Source organism: Lytechinus variegatus, chromosome 14 (assembly GCF_018143015.1).
Source record: "Lytechinus variegatus isolate NC3 chromosome 14, Lvar_3.0, whole genome shotgun sequence".
NCBI classification, from domain to species: Eukaryota; Metazoa; Echinodermata; class Echinoidea; order Temnopleuroida; family Toxopneustidae; genus Lytechinus; species Lytechinus variegatus.
In genome coordinates, this window is record NC_054753.1 from 6316771 (window position 1) to 6340761 (window position 23991).

At 34.2% G+C, this 23991-nt stretch overlaps 1 protein-coding gene and 1 long non-coding RNA gene across 2 annotated transcripts; both read left to right on the plus strand.

Moving 5' to 3' along the window:
- The first annotated feature begins 999 nt into the window (after positions 1-999).
- Positions 1000-4230, plus strand: LOC121427641. Its single transcript, XR_005971707.1, has 3 exons — positions 1000-1220; positions 2115-2207; positions 2734-4230. It is a non-coding gene; the product is annotated as an uncharacterized LOC121427641 (long non-coding RNA).
- Positions 4231-10031: 5801 nt separating this feature from the next.
- On the plus strand, positions 10032-13860 carry LOC121427569 (collagen alpha-1(X) chain-like). Its single transcript, XM_041624024.1, has 2 exons — positions 10032-10711; positions 12611-13860. The coding sequence occupies exon 2, from the start codon at positions 12780-12782 to the stop codon at positions 13629-13631; it is 852 nt and encodes a 283-aa protein (XP_041479958.1). The 5' UTR covers positions 10032-10711; positions 12611-12779; the 3' UTR covers positions 13632-13860.
- The last annotated feature ends 10131 nt before the right edge of the window (positions 13861-23991 follow it).

Consider the following 23991-nt stretch of genomic DNA (forward strand, 5'->3'; position numbering starts at 1 on the left):
AAATTATGAAAAATCAAACATTTGAATTTATATAAAGCCATATTTTCTGAAATTATATGACAAAGTATACTAAGTTCAATCTTTGATTTTACTTTAAAAAACCATTAAAATAGGGATAAAAAAAATTAGGAATTTTAACCGAATGTTGGAAAAAGAAATTGCTGAGTAATACAAAAAAAAAGACTTACTTTACATAATTTGTAAAATTACAATATGATGAAACTTCTATAGTCTAAAAATGATAACAAATGATTTGAACTGAACATTTAACTAAGTCTGACTTTGTGCAATATCATTGATAAAACTTCAATAAATATACAGTGATTAAAATTTGAAATAATTTTGAGCATTAAGGTATAAAAATGAAATATTTCAAAAATTTTGTTTGTCATAATCTCCTTTAGTTTTACAATTTCATATATTGCACTTAGTTCACATTATTTTCTGATTTAGAAATTGACAAAATCTAACTATTTAAACATCTGTAATATCAAAATATTATACATTCAGATTCAATATTGAGCTGAGAAAATTATAATTTTGATATATTGCACATTAATTGTAATCACTTGATCCATATTGACAAATCGTACATATATTTCAATTTATGTACATTTAAGACCCCAATTTAAGACAAATAAATACCTAAAGAAAATTATCTGATTCAATTAACAAAAATATGCTTTTGTAGAATTTGAATGATCTTGCTAAAAAAATGTTTCTATATAAGCCTAACATTAAAATCAAAATTAAGGCATGTGATTAATTCCAGTTAAGAATCAAATATAAAATTATGTATATGGGTTTGATAAAAAAGTGAATATTGATTGCTTTTTTTGTAATCGAATTCATTTGTGTATAAGAAAACACTCATAAAATACTGGAATTTGTGTATCATATCGTCCCTGTTTTCACGAAGTGACGGATAAGAGGAAAATTGTCACTTTTTTCAATTTTGAGTTTTTTGCATTTTTTGACATCTATGACTTATACCTTGAACCTCAAAAAGTTTCAGATCACAATAATGTCTAATTACGTTGCTATGACGACATGACATTCAATAAAATACCGGGTAAAAGGATTTCTTGTTTTCACGAAGTGACGGATAAGCAGCCGTCATTACGTGAAAACAAACGAATACGCTTTGCACTCAAGAGTTTTTTCACGAAGTGACGGAAGGCAAATATTTACAGTTTGGAACAGCCGAAGACCATGAAATGGTGAGTTTTTTGTAAATGTAGGAAAGGAAATAAATGTAATGCAGCCTTTAAAGTCATTTCGAGTGATTTCAACCCTTTTTAAACGTCTCTGATAGCAAAAATCCTTAAAATAACGTCCAATCTCTACATACATTGCCCCACATATTTATTTTCGTGTCAGTGAAAATTGAACTGAGTATTGCGTGTACTTTATTGTCACTCAATCGAACTTGAATGTAAATTCAGTCAAACCATAAGGGTTAGAATATTTCATAACATTTATCAAGACTAAATAGATTTAATGAAGGCTGAGGATTTGGTGAAACAATCGTATATAGGTGCAAAAGTTTAGGCCTAGCCTAGATCTAGTCTAATTTACATGCACTGCCAATGCCATTGTGTTAACTCATACTCGTTAAGTTCTAACTTGTCTTCACAAGTTCCCAGGCCATATGAATAGTATTTGCAATAAATTTCCATAAAAAAAATCACAAATGAATACATAGATTTTATTATCTGCTTTGCTATAGTGAACTCATCATGTAATTACATACTTAAAAAAATATGTAATGGAAAGATACCCCCCCCCCACTTGGGGGGGGGTCTATAAATAACAATATGAATGCTGAGATCATGAATTAATTTGGTAAAGTTAGTGGCCAACCTGTGTGGGCAAATAAGTTGAGACCTTAGTTAAACTGAAGATTACTGGGGATTTATGTTTTAAATAAATCATCTCAAGTCCAGACTCAGTCTACATCTAATGTAGATAGAGCTTTATACTTTGTTGTTTGGTGGCCACTTCCTCGCCCTTATCTCTATAACGTTTTACAGAAACTGAAAGAATCTACATAAATAACTGCACCTCGGATTTGATCATAATCATGATGATGAAGATATTTTCATTTTTTTCAGATGCAGTATATACAATAAGTGATGTTTCAGAGATCAAATGAGAGAAGTCCTGGAACTGGTACACTTGTTGCTGATGGTCAGATACAATTCCAGGTGAGAATTTTCATAGTGTTATAAACTCACATGACATCCTGTCAGTATAAGCAATTCATTGATTTTCACTCACTACCAAAATTAATTTCAATTGCAAATCTGGTAAACAATGAAGCTATAAAACTACGTTGATTCAAAGTTATAATCAGAAAATATTAATTTTGGAATACGTTATAATTTAGCAGATATACATGTATTTCTAAGTTGTAAAAGAACATTATTCTCATTTTAACAGATGCTTTGTGTATTGCCCTAGAGCATTACAAATTTGACATGTGATCATATTTTCAGCTGAAACTTTCTTATAAATTGGAAACATCTAATTGAAATATTTGCTTAAATTATCATTGGTAAATAGAGTGTATAAAGTATATTCTTGTACCATACTGACTGGGGAGGTTTATGTTTGGTAAGGGCAATTTAAAATATTGAGTCTGCTATCCATTTTACAAACTTGATATTGGATTGACAAAAAACTTTGAAAACAAACAGATAATTTGTACATTATTTCATTCCACACACATAGGTTAGATCCACGGGCCGACACGCTTGTCAGATGTGTCATTGATGATTCCCTGAACATCGCAGATATGATCTGATTTGGTGACGACAGTGGAATTGGTAGTGACTGGATTTTTATAGTGTGCCCTGGTTTTGAACTATTGAAGTAACCAAACTAGAAACATCTTCTGAGAACTCTGACTGCAATTCTAATGATGAAACTCTGTCTACACTTGTGAAAATGTGAAGGAGTTGGCTCTACCTCGTGGCCTTTCAGGTTCAGTGCTCTCATCTAACTTTTTCTTTTTCCAGCTGGGTAACTGATATCAATTTTAATTTTCTTGAGATTTTGACTTCAACATAAGTTCAGTTTTAATTTTGATAGGACTTTCAAATCTGGTTTCAGTTTTAGAGCAGTGTATTATATAAAGAAACTATACTGCTTGAACTATAAGTCTCTGCTCTTATAGTGATATGATTATGAACTCCTTTAAAAATATTTTATATATACAGTCAAATATAAAGTTCAGAATAGTCACTTATCTTCTATACTTACATGTTAAAATTGCTTATACACATCGTCCACATATGGATGCAGAATAATTACCCTTTTTCATTCATTTGATTCGCACGTTTTCATTTTGCTTGGTGCTATCTAAAAAACAGAAATACTGCATATTTCTACATTTAAAATAAAACTGAATGTTATTAGCTGTATTGTGCTTAAATGAATTGTGTTAATACTACATATTCTTTAATAATAACAATCATACAATTTAGACTGACATGCATTGTGATACTCGATAGCTGCATGATATATTACTAGTAAGGATGTAAGGGTGAAAATCATATTAGGTTTTTGTAAATTCATTTTCAAAAGCCAAATGTATTAATACAGACACCCCCCCCCCCCCCCCCTCTTCCATGAGGTAATGTTTTATTGGTTTATCAGGGGTGTGAGAATTCTTAAGCTGATTTTAGTTATTTTTTTGCTTTTTATTTTAAGCTTGATATCCCCCATTTCTGTACAATAATTTGAGAGCTCATTCAGTTTAATCCCCCAACTCTTTACAGAATTTTCAGGTCTTTATTTGTCATCGCTCACACACCTGGTTCATGCAGTTGATGTGTCCTAATTTTATTCCAGAAAATCCAACTGTTAGATTTTGTTATTCACGAAAGAAATAATACATGATTATGTTTAGCTGGAGGTTAAAGATACACTGCAGCACATGTTTTTCTGTCTATTTGTAGTAAGAATTTTACTCTTTTTTTTAATCGCACTAGATCAAAGATGTTATTTTCTAAAACCATGAAGACGATTTTTTTAAGTTTTCAGATTTGGAAGAAACTAAGGTGTATTTTAATATATGTTCCTGTTTTGGACTCTGACAATAATTTGCAATTAAAAAACAAGTGTTTGATTGGAAAATGTATTGATGAATGTTATTTAGCCAATGACTTGAGAATGATGGAAAAAATACAAATCTACTTAGTCATTCGTATTTTTTATCCTTGCATTTTTTTTTGCATTTGTCGCTGTTTGGGATTTTGATTATAAATTTGTTAAAAAAATTATCCTGTTTGATATGACGTTAAATTATTGATTTAAAATTATATTTCTTTCTTTGACCATCATAGTTTATAATTGTTTATTCAAATGTTTGCATGTTTCCTTCGGTAAAGATAAGCTTTTTGTACTATTGGACTTTTTAGTCCTTGACAGTGTGTAAAAACATGAAATAACTCTCAAGGCAATTGATTTAATTATGACATTCTTTTCATTAAAAAATTCCAAAGAGTAGTGAATGTAATAAGTAATGTTGACTATGTTACTTTTATTTTGATGGAAAAGAAATAGGCCATTATACTTGTATATGTGTATGTTAATACAAATATACATTAGAGAATACAACTTTCCTGCACCACTAGCATTAATTATTTTCCAGTAATCTTGTAATTGAAAGTTTATTAATTTGTCATTGGAATGTTTTGAATGTAGAATTTGGTACATGATAGCAATTCTGTATTTCTAAATGTGGCATTCCCAGACTAGGATTATACTGATTGTGTTTAGCAAGGTATGATATACAAATAAATACATTGTTGCATAACGGTATATGAAAGTTTTATGAAATGTATAAAATGACAAAATTCTGACAATGTGTACCTGATGGTTCATTTCCTATACCTTTCACAGTGCAATATTAAATTAATTTTAATAATTATGAATGTTGATGTGTTTGTCACTAGCGATTATGGTCCTATATATTATTGAATTTAAAATTTTGTCAAAAATATATTTCCATTGTTAACATTGTATGGAGATGATACTTTAATGAATTTATTAAGCACACCTTTATCATGTTATCGAAATGATTGATGTGAAAAAAAATGTTACATTTTAATTTTCTATTTGTCACTTGCTGCTATGATTTTATATGTTATAGAATTAAAAGTGTTCTTCTAAATTTATTCACATTGCTAACTTTGAAGAATTTATTTTATATCGTTAGTATTTTCAATGATCTATGACATAACTCTCATTTTGCATGAAAAGATATTTTAATAGGATTTTCAGGAGAGAATACATGACTATTGTGATAAAGGAAAAATGGAGTAGAGAGAGAATGAGGGGGGGGGGCGAGAGTGATATGTAACTCGAAATTTGTTCGCTTTATTTTGACAAATTCTTTTTTTTTGGGGGGGGGTAGCAATTAGTCATAATTTACCAATTCTTGTTGCCTTTGACAAGTTAGGTCCACATTTAGTTGACTACAATTTTCGAGGTATTAGTCTCAAAGAATAATGCTGAATTACTAACTCGGCCTTAACAAAGAATTAATACACAACATTTAAGAGACATTGATCAATCGGGATTTCATTTTATGAAGGGGGTAGGGAGGTTAATAGACTAACAAAAGTTTATAATGTTGAATTTTCAATTTCCAAACGGAGTCAGAGCACACAAAGGGTATATAATTAAACTCTTTATAAATTAACAAGAACAAAAGACAATTCGACTACATTGTAGTCACATTTTTCATGACCTGTTATACAAAGCTTTCGAATTTCATTGTTCATCTATCAAAAATGAATATGATATTGAAATGAAATAGGCCTAAGAATTTAAAACGTGTGTCTATTGGGCTTCCCTTTTATTACGTGAAAAAAAAGAAAACAGTATTAGAAGTAATTTTTTGTACTTATTAGCGGAAGCTGCAGGCCCTATTAATCTCACATTTAGGATTAATTTTGTTTGCAATAGGAAATAAAGAGTTTGTGTATATCTAAAACATAAGTATGGAATTGCATCCACTAGGCTATACGTGGGACTAAGGCGGAACCTCTTCCCGTCACTTCGTAAAAACAAAATTGAAGCGCGTCCTTGAATTTCGGGTTTTCACGAAGTGACGGTTATGCGCGCGGAGCACTATCCGTCACTTCGTGAAAATAAATCTAAGCGTGTCCCGTAATATTTTTTTTTTCACGAAAATATGGTTCTGTTTATAGCTCATTATCTTCGTAAATACTAAAGGAAAATGCAAATGATTGGAATCGAAGATTGTCTAGAATATGCTCTCTACGAAAATATGATATTTATTCACCCTGCATACATTAAAGAGGTTGAGATTGAGGTCTAAACCTTTGCAAGCGATTTACTCAAAACTGGCTTTTAAAAAGTTGCGCGCACATCCGTCACTTCGTGAAAACAGGGACGATATGCCTTTTACAGTATATCAAGAAATAGATCAGTTTGGATACATAGTTTGTCTAAAAATTGATAAAATGTTATTAAATTGAATTTAGAATTTGGCTATCTTAGTAAATATCTATCGTTTTTATACAAAACCGATTGAATAGAACTTATTAAAACATTTGGCAAGATTATTCCATTGATCAAACTGATACAAAATTATTGAATAAACAAAAATTGCATAAATCTAAAGTAAAGGGAATTTAATGATCACAGAAATATCTTGATCAGAATTTTTTTAAAGAATTTAAAATCTGTGACAAAATTGTTTAGTGTTCTCAACATCAGGGAAATAAATTGTCCAAAAGTTCCAATTAAAGTTTAAGAGTTTGAGAGAAGACTAGTCTGGTGTTAAAATGGAGACATCAAGTTCAAGTTGTTGAATATCGGACCTTCCTAGGGGCGAAAAGTTTTCACTGTGTGCATGAAGACAAGGGGATCAGCATCATCCACTCGTGGGCTGGAGCAACTGAAGAGCAAAAGGTGGCGGCTGGCTTCGAAGATCAAAGCAGAGCGTCATCAACTCTAGATGCGCAGGCGACAGAGTAACAGGCGAGAGGCTGGAAGGTGTCATGCATCGAGCGAAGATAGAGGGACAAAGCAACATGAAGACCAAAAGGCAGCATCATCCACTCGACGAAGAGAAGCAAGGCGAGAGGCTAGAAGGCATCATGAGGCAAAGTTGGGAGACTGTTGAGCCGAAGAGACTGAAGAAAAATAGGCAGCGACATCATCCACTCCATGTAGTCGGGCAATGGTTGTAGTTTAAGGCGAGAGGCTGACTCGCAGGCAGAACTTTCATCTACTCACGTTGAGAAAAAGGCGAAGGTTGGCTGGTAATCAGGCAGAACGTTCATCCACTCACGAAGAGCAATAGGCGAAGATCCGAGCTGGTACTCAGGCAAGGCTTTCATCCACTCACGTATAGAGCTAAAGGCGAAGACTGGCTGGTAGTAGCATCATCCTACTAGACAAGCCACAGCATTGACGTTGAAGTTGTAGGCGAGCTGCTGGCTAGCATTAATCAGGCAAGAGGTAACGGCTGAACAGAAGTGTGAAGGGCTAAATGTTTCTCCAACAGGAACATGATGACGATAAAGTTGACGAAATATGGTTGAAAGTTTGTGGCGAACAGATAAGCGAGGCATGAGGTTCGAACACCGCTGCTACCAGTTGTAGGGTTGAAGAAAATTATAAGTTTGGAGTTGAAAATAAATGAAGTTCTAAATCATCAAACTGAAGGGGAATAAGTAAAACTGAGACGCAAATAAAGAGAACTTAAACCGAAGGAGTCTGGTTGTACACTGCTATATTTGCTGGGCTTCCTTGCCTCAGTAAAACTCATACAAAATTAGCATATATTTAAATTACACAAAATCAACCAATGAAAATAAAGAGAATGGAGAAGCCAACTGAAAGTGGAAAAGTCCAATTCATAAAAATAACCAATAAGAGATAGAGGATGGAGATGAATAAGATGTTGGGATGATTACATAATAAGAATGTTGAACAAAAGAATCAGATGTGGGAATGTAATGAATGAACACATCTGAATAGGAAAGGAATGACAGGAGAAGCAGGTTGAAAGTCAAATGTAAATGGATGACAACAGAAGCATCAGGAATGTAAACAAAGCTGAACTAAATACCATTTAAAGCTTGAACTGTAAATAACTAAACTGTTTAAGGAAACAAAATGTCAAAATAACAGTCCTACATTAGTAAATAGAAAGTGAGTTCATACCGAGTTTAAACGATTTTCAATAGTATGAACATGCCGCAATATAAATTCAGGGCCCTATTGCATGAAAGTTACTATTATAGTTAATTTGCAATCATATAGTAAGTACTATGGTAATGACACCCAAGAGCCAATCAGAATCAAGGATTAAAGGGAAGTTACCATTTGAAGGCAAAGTTATTACAATTAAACCTTTTATGCAACAGGGCCCAAGATATTTCAGCAACTAAACGATATCATTATATAAACACTAACCAGAAAGAAAAAAAAAACATAGAAAATTAGATCTTTTCTGGTTAAGACATGACCAAAGGTGTCAAATACACTAATAATGGCAATACTCATACAAAAAAGTATGTTTTTAAAGAAAAGAGGAAAATTAGAATAAGAGTGCGATTCACTAATATTTTACAGAGAAATCTTTTTCCCTTAACTGTTTGGATTTCTCATGAAAAAAAATCCTTTATGAAGGGCATGTTTTATAGATTTTATTTTTGTTAATTACAGGAGTAAAATAGACAGAGAAAACAAAGTATTGAGTTAGTATCATTTGACCAAGACCCCTGTTACATCTGAAAGTTTCCTACCCGAGACCCGACCGAGTCCACTTGCAACCTTGACTGGGTTATTGGTGGATTAGCTTCGCGAACGGACCGAGTCCGAAATGTGGTCTGTTTACATCACAGTGTTCATTCCCTCCCCTTTCGCCCTATCTGTACTGTTTCGAGCGGCATCCGATTGCTGACACTTTTAAAAGGCGCTCTCGATCTAGGCTCCGAATAATTCGCGCGCGCTAATTGAAGTTACCCGAGATTCTGAAAGAATGCTGATGATCCCAGCAGTCGTTGAAGATATGATCGACTTGAAAAGGATACGTTTAAAATGCTTCTTTTCACTCAAATCAAAGACTTTATCAATCACAATTCACATGTCGCATGCCGCAAAAACATTCGAAGAACGACAGGGCTGGGGAGGGGATAGCGCGCGCTATGACGTAATTTGACAGCTGGCGAACGGACCGAGATAGGTTCGAAAGCTTGTGTGCGTTTACATCTACGAATCGGTGGACCGGGGCCGGCCCGATACCTACCCGAGACTACCTCTGGATGTGGTCTCGGGTAGGTTCGCTAAAAGGTGGCCCGAGGTAGGTTTGGGATGTTTACATCTGATTTCTTTCCGACCCGAGGTAGGCCCCGGGCCGGCCCGAGGTAGGGAATCTCTCAGATGTAACAGGGGTCTAAGAAACACATCTAGGGATGATTTTCAAAACCTGGGATTATGTTTTAGTGATTGGTCTTATTCTCCTTTCCCTCTGAAAAATGTTATCCTAATCTTTACTCTTCCCAACTCCCCCCCCTTCCTAAATCCCAAATGTCCCACCCTCCAACGGTGGATAATCTCATTTTCTCTCACCTGTTCTTTATCCTCCTATTCCTCTTTCAATTGGCTGACTAATTGAATCAGAACATATCTCAATTCCAAGTAGTCTTCTCTTTTTAAAATATTTCATTTCAGTTTCTGTTCCATTAGCTGGTAATAATTTACAAAGCTACATAAAGTTATCTTTATAGATTTTGTTTATCATCCAAGAACTATTACTGATAACTACTTACTTGCCTGCCCTCTAATTAATACAAAAATTGTTACAGTGCATGTGCTATCCCCCACCCCCCCCCCCCCCCTTCCGTCAGTCACAAGCAGAAGACGCCAACTCTTTCCCATTGGCCCAAAACAGTCAACTCTCAAAGACTGTGGGTGGAGCCTCTAGTCACTGTGGACCAATCACAGCCAAGCTCTGCCTGGCAGCCTCACAGACCCAGATTGCTTGCTGGTGGAATATAGTAGGTGTTGGTGTGGTGCGATTTACCCACTGCTCCGCGATCACAGATCTCATGCTCTTTCCCAACCAAATGCCACGTTTCTTCAGTCTGGATCTACAACGTTACTTCTTGACTCCCACGAGTGCATGAAGCTGTATAAGGATCAAAGCTCCTGGGGTTTATTACCACCCATTCATTGCATCACAGCCTGAACAGATACCTCACAGAGGATTTAATCTTTCAAAAGCTGGACACCACATTGTCCATTGAGACCTGCATCACTTACAAACCTGCAGCAGACAGGTACTTTGGATTTACAAGGATCACTCAAGACAGGATACAAATACTCCAGGACAACTGATCCTTGAAGTCTTACCACCTACCCAACATTCTGGAACTGGTATTTTCATGTAATCTTCACCAGCTTACAGCAAGCCAACAGGGTGCTTCACAACTTATCCACAACTTCTTCATACAAACAAACTCTTCTGGAGCCCAACCTCCCTCTTACCTTGACTAATCATTTGCTTGTTCTTCCAGTGTCTTATGTTTGCACAGAACATATTTGCACTGCTCTCTCAAGAGGATCTACTTGAGCTAAACAAAGTGGAATACCTAATGCCTATTTGTTTTAGTGGACTACTGTTAAAAAACGTACATTGAAGAAGAGCAGAGAAGCCACTTCAGTAAGTATCACAATATTTACTTCTTTTTTCCACAGGCATATAATTTCCTTGATTTGGGGGAATAATACAAGGGCAAATATTGGAAAGTCATACTGTCTTGTGTTGTAGCAGGGACATTCGTGGTTGTAGTAACTTGGGAATTTTATCCTGCTTTTATAAAGTTTGACAAATGAGTCATACTCATAGACCATGGGCTGGTGGATATATCATTCCAGACAAAAAAATTATTTCGTTTATTTTCTGGGGCTGCTCTTCACAACCTACTGCCTATATCCGCAATATTGGATATAAGCTTTAACATTGCAATGAAAGTAAATATTCCAGGGCTCCCTTTCTTTAGTTTCCAGGGCCCTTTTGAGCATTTTGGGGCTAAAAGTCCCCAAACCCCCATGTAATTTTTTTCTGTTTAATTCTTCCTGACTATTCATACACTGGAACAAAACAAATGACATAACATTTAGCTCTTATTTTAATTGATCTCCAAATGCATGTTCTAACAAAGTCAATACTTCATTATCAAAATTCTATCCCAAACATTGTTGTATCAAACAGTTCAGATGCTTCAATGTTTTTCCTTCATTGGTTAATGAATATCTGAAGAACAAACATTTTAGGCCTTCATAATATGATCAAATAAGATGAAACTATATGTTACAAATGCTTACCGGTAATATTTCCCTTTAACTTCAGCCACTTGTTCAAAAATAGAATCCGTATATTACACCTAAAAATGTTTTTGTAGAATTTTGAGAAGGTCGCTTGTTGGTCCAGTGGGCAACCTGAAAGGCCTGTCATTGAAACCTTCAGGTGTATAATGAACAGCTAACACCTCATCGCTGTCTCTTCCCCCCCCCCCCCATCAAATCTCCAAATACCATTGTAGAAGTGGTCATTTCTTTATTCATATCATCAATCAACAATTATCACCAATCACTGTATATTTCTTTGAGAGCTGGGAGGGTGTAGTTCAACCCTACAATTTAAAAACAGTTTTATGCAGTTCATGCGTGAGATATTCAAGCCTATGCATTTATATTGATACTGGCAATTCAATAATTCATTATACTTGGTGTCATCGTATAATGATTATTTCATTTTGGCAATTCACTGGAATATGCACTACAACTTGTTGTCTGAAAGGAAATACAAATTATGTTCTCAATGGGATTTCTCCTACATAGTTATGAGGATAGTTTTGTATTTATCAATCTTTGATTTCCATTAGATGTTGTTGAGTTAAGGTTACTCCCTGGTGAAAAAAATAGTGCAGAAACCTCACAAGTCTTTTCAACTGAAAGGGTACAATGTAGCTCAAAAAGAGGGTAGAAACCTCACAAATCTTTTCATTAGAAAGACTGTAGCACAGTGTACATGTAACTCAAACTGAAATTGCCAACTGGGTCCAAATATAAATGCAGGGCCTAATTCATAAATTTCCAGTGGGTTTTTTTTATAGCATGTCAACAGTAAATGCCAAAAGAGATCCATGTACATACCCTGCTAGAGAAACGCATTTAATTACTGTCATATCATTTCAACTTTTTAGAGCATCCATGATATTCAAAAAGGTTGCCCATTTGGAAAATTCCGAGGAAATAATTCATTTTTGGCAATTACAGAGGCACCTGAATAAAGTGTCTTACTATAAAGTTAGATATTACATTGCTCTCTAGTTACTCAAAGAATTTGCGTCACTATTTTTTTATAACGGAATTTAATTTCTTACATGTAAATAATGTATTTTAAAGGCTATATCAATAACAAAACTTTCTAAGTTGATAACCTTTGGACTTACTTTTGCAAATGAAGCTGATGAGTTCTTACAGAATCCAATTGAAAATACTTTGAACCTCTTCATCAATATAAAGGGTCTTTTTTTCTTCTTTCTTTGTTTTACAGTGAGACAGAAACCAGTTTAAAAACCTGAACTTGGAGCAAATACTAAGGATATACTCAATGACTTTCAAATTCCATCAAGGAACACTTTGGCATTATCATCTTTAACTGACAATACACTCATACTATATATTTCTGCAACTGAAAACTGAGAAAGTGAGGACAGGAAAAAATGGGTTTGACAGCCAAGATTCTGATGGTGTTAGCCTTCATTGGGTCCATCTCAAGTTTGTTTGCCCAACAAGATTACTATGAGAGACTACGTTCTTCTAGATTAGGAAGCATGGCCAGCACTACAACTCCCCCTCCAGGTGAAGAATCTGAGTCTCAGTGTGTGCAGTGCTGTCAAGGACCAGGAGGAACCATGGGCATGCCTGGACCTAATGGCCCACCAGGAGCAGCAGGAGCTCCAGGGATCCCTGGAGTACCTGGGAATCATGGCATCAACGGACATGATGGCAATCCTGGTTTACAAGGAGCCAAGGGCGACATGGGTCCTCAGGGTCTACCGGGTCTCAAAGGCTCAGCAGGAACTCCTGGAAGGCCAGGAGTACCTGGACTCCAGGGGAGAGTTGGGCCACGTGGACCACCAGGATCTGGAAATGCAGAACCTTCGGCAACCAGAAGTGCTTTCTCTGCCGCACGACTTACAACGCTAACAGCCCCTCGCGAATCCGACATCATCATCACATTTGAGCATGTCTTTGCAAACTTTGGAAACCACTTCGATGCATACACTGGAATCTACACAGCACCTGTGGCAGGCGCGTACTACTTCATTTTCAATATTCACATGGCATCTACGCACAAGAATCCCTACGTGAAGCTCATGCTGAACGGCAAAATGCAGGTTTCGGTTCACGATTACGACAACAGAGATGCTTTTGATTCAACGACAAACAGTGTTATTCTTGAACTTCAGGCTTCTGACCGGGTGTGGTTACAACTCGACGCAGATAATGAAGTCAGCAGCAATAGCAACAGATACACAACATTCACAGGGTACATGATATTCAAGTTATAAAACTAAATAGACATGAAGACACTGATATCTGAGATGCAATGGCAGATAAAACGATGATTGGTATTTGATGCCACTGTATTGGAACTTTGCATTTTCAAAGGGGAAATGAACAGTGGAATGCCATTAGAATTTGCCATTAATAGCATCTGAGAGAGACAAGATAACAAGTGGAGTACCATTTCGACAGAAAGAATTTTTTTTCATCTCATGTAAGATATTGATGTTGTCATAATTATGGGCAAGTCCAAGAATTCGCGCGCGTTACGTATGGGACATTTCAGAGGCTTTAATGACCTGAAAAATAGTGTTAAATGACTTTGATTAGATTGAATACCCTCATGATGGTAGACATCTAGGAGAAGAATAATTATGCAAAAAATTGTGACATATGACCTTGAACTTGACCTTTTAGAGCGAAAAGATGCGCCGTTACGTATGGGACGCAGAGAAAAGACAATTTTTAATACATTTTTTTCAAGTTGAGAATTCTCTGAAAGTATTTCACTTGACAACTTGAAAGTTAGTGTGATAGAAGTCTCAATACTATAGTATATTTATGGCAAGTTTCATGTCATAAGCCAAATCCATCTAATTACAGACTCTAATTAAACAAATTAATGACATGTTACGTATGGGACAGTTACGTATGGGACATTTTGTCCCCATAGAGAACGTACACAATTTTCCCCATAATTCAAAAAATTGAAATAATTTAATATATGGAAATAACAAAACAGTCTTTCTTTTTGAATGTTCTACTGAGACATATTTGATATGACTGAAGGTGAAATTAGCCATTTCAACCTTTTTATTCCTTGTTTTTCATGGTTTTATGAATTTCTTATGTATTTCTATTGTTTTTATTTTTTCATATTTTTCCATTTTCACATTTTTTTTTGCTTGGATTGTATTCATTAATCAGTATTCATAACAAATCAGTGTTTAAAAACTAAAGAAAAGGTAAATAATCACTTTTTAGAGCACTCTTGAAATTTGTTTTTCTCCATTCACTTTGTACACAAATCTCCCCATTGACATTGTGTGTAAATGTCCCATACGTAACATGTTGTCCCATACGTAACAATTTTTTAATTAACTTTTAATTAAAAAGTAAACTCCATTTTTGAAACTTTTTGTGGTATAACATTTTCATACTTAATAAATTAGAACTTCCCAGAGATGCAACAATACGAGTATTGTATTATGAGAAATAACTTGAAAAAACATCCTCAAAATGTTACGTATGGGACATTCCATCCTTGGACAAGACCTAATTTGCATAATTAATTAGATGACACCACTTTTTTCTGCCAAAAGTAATAAGATGTAAGGGGGTCCATGTCCCACCTATGACTAAATCTCAGAAGTTTTGTTTTCATTTTCTATGAGTTTTTATCATTGTCCCATACGTAACGCCCATTTTACTGATTATGCAAATTAGGTGCCCCAAATTAGCATAAATATGCATATTATCAAATTTTTCTTAATGAAATTTTAAAATTCAACATTTGGGCTTTCTTACCCCACCAAAGATAACTTCTGAAATTAAAGATGAAATTTTGCCTTCCAGGGTGACCTTTTCTTGGACTTGCCCTTAATTCATTTTCAGCTCATATTTTGCCAAATTATAACATTTGATTACTTTCTAAGCTAATTACTTCCTCTTCTCCATATTTACTAAATCTCAGATATGGGACCCTAAATGTTCATTATATTTGAAAAATTCATCCTTTAAAAAGAAAATGAAAAGACAATTTACCTCGAGAGCAAAGAACTAGAGAGGGTATCTTCATGAAGCATATTATCAGTGATTTTCACTGAAACAAATTGCTCTGAACCCATCCTAAGCAAGGATTGATTTCAGTAGCTTATACAAAATAGTTCTTTAAAAAAATTACTATTTGTTTCATAAAATGCTTTGTATGCCATTATCTTTGTAACATTTTTCAATCTTTATGGAAACATCCCTGGCATGTGAGCAATTTAATTTCTCCAATGCACCAAACAGATAGCGTAGACAAGTCATTCATGTTCCAAGATTTTTATCTCCATTTACTAGACCTTCCTGTTTGATGGTTTTGCGAAGGTGAAATCATTTTTTTTAACGCTTGATCTTTCAAAAAGTGCATTGAAATACCAAAACGGGAAAACACTTTGAACTGTTGAACTTTTGTTTGGGTATAACATAGCTTTAAAAAAATTTACAAATTTGTTATGACCGACTTTTGAAGCCAAGTGTACCTCTACAATCTGTTTTTATATAAAATGCAGTCTCAAGAACCTGTCCAATTAAAAAGCAGCTTAAGTTACAACTCATACATTGTAAAAATGTGTAAAGAGTAATCCAAGTTAAGACTCATTTATTTATTGTCAATATTATGCTTGAAAGATGAAATTTTATACTCTGTATGCATGTAATCCGCCGCCTTCCTTATAATTGTGTGGTTTTGTTCAGGGGTTTTCTTTGAGGTTTAACAGGAAATGCTCGCAACAATCGCCCTGTTGTCAGATACCATTTAACCAAGTCCATGAACATTTAAGAAAACTATAAAATGTAGCTAATGCAGTGGCTGGTACTTAAAGGATAAGTCCACCTTGAAATCAAATTGATGTTAACAGTAGTAGATCAGAAAGAGAGAGATATCAATGAAGATTTACAACACAGAGTTATGAATTCTCAGTTTACTTTTGCAATGTCATACTATGTATACCAGATTGTCCCCATATAGTATGTGATATAAATTCCATAAATGGCAATTTTATCCCCCAAAATGAAGATGGGCTGTGATTACAAACAATGTAACTATTTAAGGAAACATATTCAACCTTCATGAACCATTAAAAAAATGACAATTTTAATGTACATGTAGACTTCATAATCATGTATATTGTGAAGGAGCATCTCAGATGTGACATCACAAAATTAAGAACCCTAAATCAGAAGTGCATCAAACTTAAAAGCACTTTACAGAAATTTTTGGAAAAAAAATTGGACAATCCTCTATTCCTTTCTTGCAATCAAAAGGATGAATTCTGCTATATTTTTTCTCTTTGGAATTCTGATGTAATAAAGATCTGCAACAAAGTTGCATCACTGAGTATTTGTACATAAAAGCATTTTGTACATTTGAAGCCTATTTAAATAAGTACCGGTATTACTCGTATTTTGAGGACCTTTCACATCAATCCATGCAAGCCTTGTGGGCGAGTTGCAGGTCGCCACTTACCCACGACAAGTTTTGAGCATGTTCAAAAGTATTTGCATGCAAGTAAGACTTGCGTGTGCTCCTGCGGGAACTGCATGGGAGATACGTGTGTGATACTGTCAATGTGGGCAACTTGCAAGCAACTTGCGGGTAGCAAAAATAACCACTTACAAGTCACGCACAAGGCCTGCATGGAACAATGTGACAGGACCTTTTGGAATGTTCTATGATGTTCATGTATTTGATGTGGTAATTTTAGCATTGATATCTCTTGCAGACCAGAAATATTGCTAAAATTTGAGCCATTTAATCATTGTAACAATGTCGAAAAAAGATTCAATATGCATGCTTATTTGTATATCATGAACAACCATTTTGAAATTGTTATTTCAAAAATCTGTATTTAGATCATGGTTTTAAGATTATGTAACCTATGGCTATGGACCTATTTATTTAATCAAAAGATGGTCATTTTCGTACGAAAAAAACTCAAAAGCATCTTGCAAAAAAGTCATTGCAAGTCTTTAAAACAAAAATGGCCATTGACATTGACCCCAATATGTGCAAAATAGGTTTTAACTGATAAAAAGTTCAAATAATCCTATAGTATCCCATTATACATCAAATTGTGAAAAACGAAACTGGAGTTATATTGAAATCACCGTAGTAATTAAAGGTGTTTCTATTTACTAGATTCAATTTTCTGTTTCATGTGAATCCTAAATGAATAAATTTACTTACATGTTTTTGAATACATGTCTGATGAATCTCATCTTTTCGACATGAACTATACAATAGTTTCAAATTGAATTAATATTGAATGATCTGAACAATAAAACAAAATATACCCAGTATCAATTGCTAAAAATTTCTGGTAACAGTGGGATCTAAGAGTCGAGTACAACTTGTTAATTTTAGTTTGTTGGTTTGTTAATTTTTGACAAATTCAGGCCAATAGTGTCAATGGTGTTTTTCAAATATTTTTTTTTTAGAAACCCAATCAGCAGTTGCCTATCAAACTAAATTTAGTAAATTACTCAACTTGTCAATAGCATAAGACAGCTCTGATGATTAACTCGTTTTATTCAAATGATTCTTTTGCCAGGGCTAGACTTGGCATTTAAAAGAACAGATGGGACAAAAATGTTCCTATATCATTCAGCTCAACAACAAATTCACTCATTTGTCTATCTTCACACTGCATTGTTTGTTAATGGAAATCTATCATATCAGTGCTATTTTAAGAAAATAACAAATATTGGATATATAACCCATTTTGTCTTAATGAAAAAGAAATGATTACATCACATTAGTCACACAAAAATCATAGTATGTACTCCAAGGGTTTAAATTAATATGATGAGGTATGTTGAGAGATTTTGAAAATGTGATTAGTCATAACAATACTATTTTTACGCAATTCACATCCTCAATAATTACACATGGCTTTTCAGCTGTTATATGTCAAATTGAATCATCGTGAGTATGAGGGATGAACACATGACTTGAGTATACTAAATTCATTCTGAAAAGCAACATTGAATTAGGGTGTGTTTATGCTTCCATTGCGAGGACAGAATCAGCGTTTTCAAACGTCAATTCAAAACGCGGATCATAAACGTGGTTCTGGGAGTGCTGTTTATGCTTAACTTTTCAGAGGCGAAATCACGATCTCCAGCTGGCTTCGCAGGAAAGCGAGGTCAAACTGGGCGCGCCCTTTTTCGAAAGTTTTTTTTCCAAGTGTTGTTATTACGTGGAGATAACATGGAGCAATGCGACTGTATTTGCCCGCAGATTTTCATCTCACCGGAAGCATGTACCAAATGACGTCATTTAAACACGTTTACGATCGTGGTTCTGTTTATACTTCCCCAGAAAGCCTGATTCAGGTCAAACGACGTTTACAAACGCACCTTTTTGTGAGTTTACGATCAGCGTTTTGAAACAGCGTTTAAATGAAAGTAAGCATGGACGCAACCGTGTTTTGGACTAATCACGTTTGGAAACGCTGATTCTGGCCTGAAAAGAGGAAGCATAAACACGGCCTATTACAGATACTAAACAATATTCAAGCTGTTTGTGACAAAAAATAATAGAAATAACAGAGAACAACATTCTTTCTCACATCTTAAGGCAACAAAATGCAAAACCATGGAAAGAAAGTTGAAAATAGATTACAAAATACCCATTTCCCACTTTTTTTTAATTTCTAAAATTATATTGATGTGACCAACTATTACAGGATGAGGAAAAAATATATATTTAGCCTGTTATACCTACTAATCATCATAAATATCACTGGAGTACTGGCTTAACACTCTCTCTTTCTTCTTTTATTAAGAATGGTCAATTTATTTCTTATTCTTTTTATTTTCTTGTTTTATATCACTCTTTCCAGCTCTGTCACAAAGTGGGGTAAAATTTGAAGTTTCTGACATAAATCACTGATAACTCAAATATTTTGTATTCCAATTGTGTGATTACTATTGAAAATTTTTCTCTAGAAAATTATTTGCATATTGATTTGAGGCTGACATTTTTATTTTGATTAAAAGTTTATTTTGTTCCCCAAGCCATGGTGATATACAGTTATACATGTATTTACAAAAAAGTATTGTACTGAAAACTCAATATGATATGAATGAAAATATAAGTTTACCTCAGAATGTAAAATGGAGTAGTAATTGAATTAAATGCAAGATGTATTTTGAAGCCTTATTGTTAAACTATTTAAGGGTAAAATACAAAAATTTGGACTTTTTCAGCAGCTAATATTATTAAATATATATATATTTCACATATGTTTCAGTTTGTCGATTCATTGATTTTTTTTTTAAGTTAGCATACTGTCTTACTGGCATAAGATTTTGGTTGAGTGTACAATTATGTGTTCAAGATGTGTATCAATTTGAGAGTGGGAGCACAACCATGAATAATTTTTTTTTTTTTAAATGCCAGAATTATTAGGAGAGAATGCATGTGAAAATTTTCTATAAATGTTGTTCATCTGTTTCAATAGTTTACCGCTCAGATACAGGTACATGTATCACTACAGCATACTAGCTATTTATCGTGTAAAATGATAAAGAAAACAAAAATCATGATGTCAGTTTAATTTGATATAATCGAACTACATAGTGTCTCAGAAGAAAAAAAAGGGATTTAAGAACTTTGCCTCTAAAAAGTTCAATGTGTGTTTGCATCGTTGGGTGAAAATCTTTGATGAGGAACTCATACAACAAACATTGATTTTTAAGAAAATTTCTGAAGGCAAAGCAGTTCATACAATCGATTAGTGCACTTTTTCTGGGACATCGAGTATATAAATTCAATGCAGGGAAAGAGTTTGGCTAAAATTCAAGCTTTGAAATAGTCCAAGGCTGCAAGAAATTATTGGCCACAAAACCCTCTAGAGCAAAATGCCCCCCAAAATTGTTTTTATTTTTATTTAGCTGTGGTGCCCTTTTCACATGAATGTGAATGTTTAATAATTCAGGCCCCTTTAAAAGTGCCCTTGATGCCATTTGCTGCCTGGCTATCTGAATAAGCAGCCCTCTCCCCAAAGTGACATTGTTTGGCCCTCCAAAATCCTACTCTGAGACCTAGAAATTATTCAAAGCAAGGATCCTACTAGATAGTGATATGTCTTTTCTACTATATGACATTCAAAACAGTGATTATTGGCAGAAATTTGGTGAGAAAAATTTGCTTGGACCAACTTTTCTGTTTTAACGGGTATTTCAACTGATGACGTTGGCAACCAACTTCAAGTGTGTTATTGGTAAAGATGTACATTGGATCAATGGACACTCCCAATGTGGATTCCAAGCCACAATTGATTTTCATCACATATTTGTTCAACAAAACAAATTTGTTGGAAGATGAAAAAGTACTTGGGAAAGGCTGAGAAAATGTACCTTCTCAATCTCACACGGTTGTTTTTCGACATACTAGTACTTGTCATTGAAACGGAAATAAAAGTTGGGATTCTCCTAAATTAACTAAAATTCTATTTTCAGCATGTTTTAATTAAGGTTTGGTCAAAACAACTCTTCTCACACTTCAAAAACAATTTTGATTAACATTTCAAAGTACACATTTCCCATAGCGGAACTCGAAACATTCCAGATAACATTTGGAAATATGAATGTTCTAATTTGCAGAAATCTGTCTACAGTATGTACATTCTAAAAGCCACATTTTGAATGGGAAAATACAAGCAGAACATCAATATTTGTATTACCACAGACCAAAAAAAATCCCTTTGCTCAAAAAGATTAACCTTTAAAATAGATAAACTGATCCTTTGTACTATTTTCATTCAAAATAATGAATATGCTATGAAACAGGTTTTTTTTAATGATCATGATGATGTACACTAGTTATTTTTATTCTGGTAAATTTTCATATCCAAAGGAACTGTTAGTGCACTATAGCACCATGAGCGTCTCTGGAAGGTGTATACGTGCGCTCAATAAGATATCACTATTATTATCATTATCAGATTAAGTAACCATTTTGTCTAAACATGAACTTCAAGGCTATGGGTATACATTTTTATCTTTATTTTGAAAAAAAATGCCAAAATCATTATAAAAAGAAGCAGTCTTCACTGGGAAAAATTATGTTATAAGTGAAAAGAAACCTATTGAGCTGAAACATGCATTTTGATTCAAAATCACATGCTAATGAAGACAAATGCAGTTTGTCAGGTTGGGGCACCGAAAATAAAACTATGGTACATGTACTTGTTTAAAGAGGAATTCCAGTAGTTGCAGTAAACACTGATTTAATGAGAAAGTCTGTAAAACAAGGCTTAATTGTCAGTATATCGAGGATCTAGTTCTGGTACATTTACATTAACTGAACTTTGTGAAATCTTGAAATCTACGCTGAAAAATGTTCACAGATAAGCGCACGTGGGACAATGTATTATTATTACTTAGAGCGTCAGGCCCGACGCCCTACCCGAATCCTGTGCTTATTTGCTGATTTCTCAGCAATTACACAATTTCTTTCAGAATCCTTTGGTACATGCGTTTTATTTATACAAACAGACACTTTGGTGGTCATTTCATTGGATTCTGTACGAACTCATTTTGATATTGTTACCAAAACTAGCATTTACCTTTAAAAGTCATTTGGCAAATTCTGTAAACCTAAGCAAAAAAAAGGGGGGGGGGGTGAAATTGAAAAGAATCAAGAGATATCACCCAAGAACTATAAAGGTGCTAATAGATATTTTCACAAATTCAAACATGTGATAGTATCCGTTCCATATCTTAATATTCCACTGATTCAATATCAGCAGCCCCAGCTTTATCTATAATTGGGAACATATCTATGAGGGGTCTCACCTATTAAAATGAAACCATATTTATGAGCCCCCCCCCCCTCCACCTGTAGATTCATCTGGCTTTATCTGATACCTTCATATATATTCTGTAGGGCCCATATCTCTTACAGATTTCATGACCTGGTAATAGTCTAGAGAGCTTTGTCATATTTTCAGAGCAGGTGAATTTGATATTTCACATTTAAATGACTTAACACAAATGACAACCAGTCACAACACCTTGCAGAAAAAATGAAAATCACATGTTTTTACAACTTTGTTGGGTATTCAAAGCAGGACTGTTATTTAGCCTGTACATTACTGAAAAATAGGGAAGTTATTGTGCTCAGTGTATTTGACGGGACACTGCTTTATGTATCAGGATTTCATGGAGGGCACAGAAAATTAAAGATTTTCATAAAACATATTTCTTTCTGTTGCAAAGGGGGAAAGGGGTAGTAGAAAGGGCCCTTATTGTCACCATAATTAAACTTGTTCAGCTAAAAAAATGGGTACACACTTCACAACAAAAAGCATGCTTATTTCCATACTCTCACTTCTGAAGGGGGCATAAATGGGGGTTGTTTCACCCTTTTCACAAGGGACTTTTAAAATTGCATTAATTTTGACAAAAAGGGGCACACCCCTGTGTCCCTTTTTCTCTGTTTAAATTGATTTTAATTGATGTAGGTTAAAAGTGCTAAAGTAGGCCTACACTAAACACTTTATCTACATAGGCCTGTGTATATTACAAAAGATCAGAAATGAAAAAATAATAACACGCCCATTTTTTTATGAAGATTTTGAAAGAAAATTCATTCAACAAAACAAACCAAACGATGTAAATACTAAATTGAAGAAATTTGCAGAGATACAACAATACAATCAAGATTAAAAAACCCAAATCATTCTGAAATTATGATAACATTAACACTCTGTGGAAGTGTACACAAAAATGTATGCAGGCACATGAACTTTAGGCTTGCCCTGACATCGATATTATTGATATAAGAAACATGTTTGATTATAGACTAGACACTCAACAGACACAAGAGCATCAAACAACATTTAACGTCACATTTAAACATTTGGTTGGCGCCATGAGACAACTGCAATAAATCTTTCATTGACAACTACAATCATATTATGTGCCATAACCAGCTGTGGCAAATTATTCTCAACTATTTCCTTCCCCATCTTACCATACATTTTAACACAATAATATTGTTAGGTTTGAAATCCTACAACTGTTCTCTTCAATACAATTTGCACTTCTGCAGAATCATCCTTGAAACCAAACACATATTCAAAGATAGAGATTCAGGCACTAATTTACATGCTATTTTGAGAACTTGGCATCTAGCTTTCATTTGCACAATATCCATAATAATTAATATATTGAAAATATGTCTAAACACTGTCTTGTTTGCCATGTCATCTGCTGTTATCAAAAGATGAAAACCTTGACTTCACAGTAATTTGGTGATTAAATTATTATCAGAATGTTTTCGAAAAGCAGGCCCCATCCCTTGAAACGATATTCTAAAGCTGCAGCCAAAGTAATGTTAACAACGGCATTTAAGCATCACAAAAAGTGACGTTGAGTGTTTTGTTTAAGTTGCATTATCATTATTGTTGCAAACTTGAAATTATACATGTAGAGATTTAGGTATTTCAGCCACTTCAATCTCTATAATATCAATATACATTCAGATCATTTTCTCTGCAGTTTGAAAAAATAAATACTTCTGTTCCAAAATATATTTGTCCACAAATACCAGGTAGAACTTAGCAGAACTATCATAGTTCATAAAAAAAA

Coding starts and splice junctions, on each gene's coding strand:
- LOC121427569 (XM_041624024.1), top strand. CDS start 12,780: ATGGGTTTGACAGCCAAGATTCTGATGGTGTTAGCCTTCATTGGGTCC.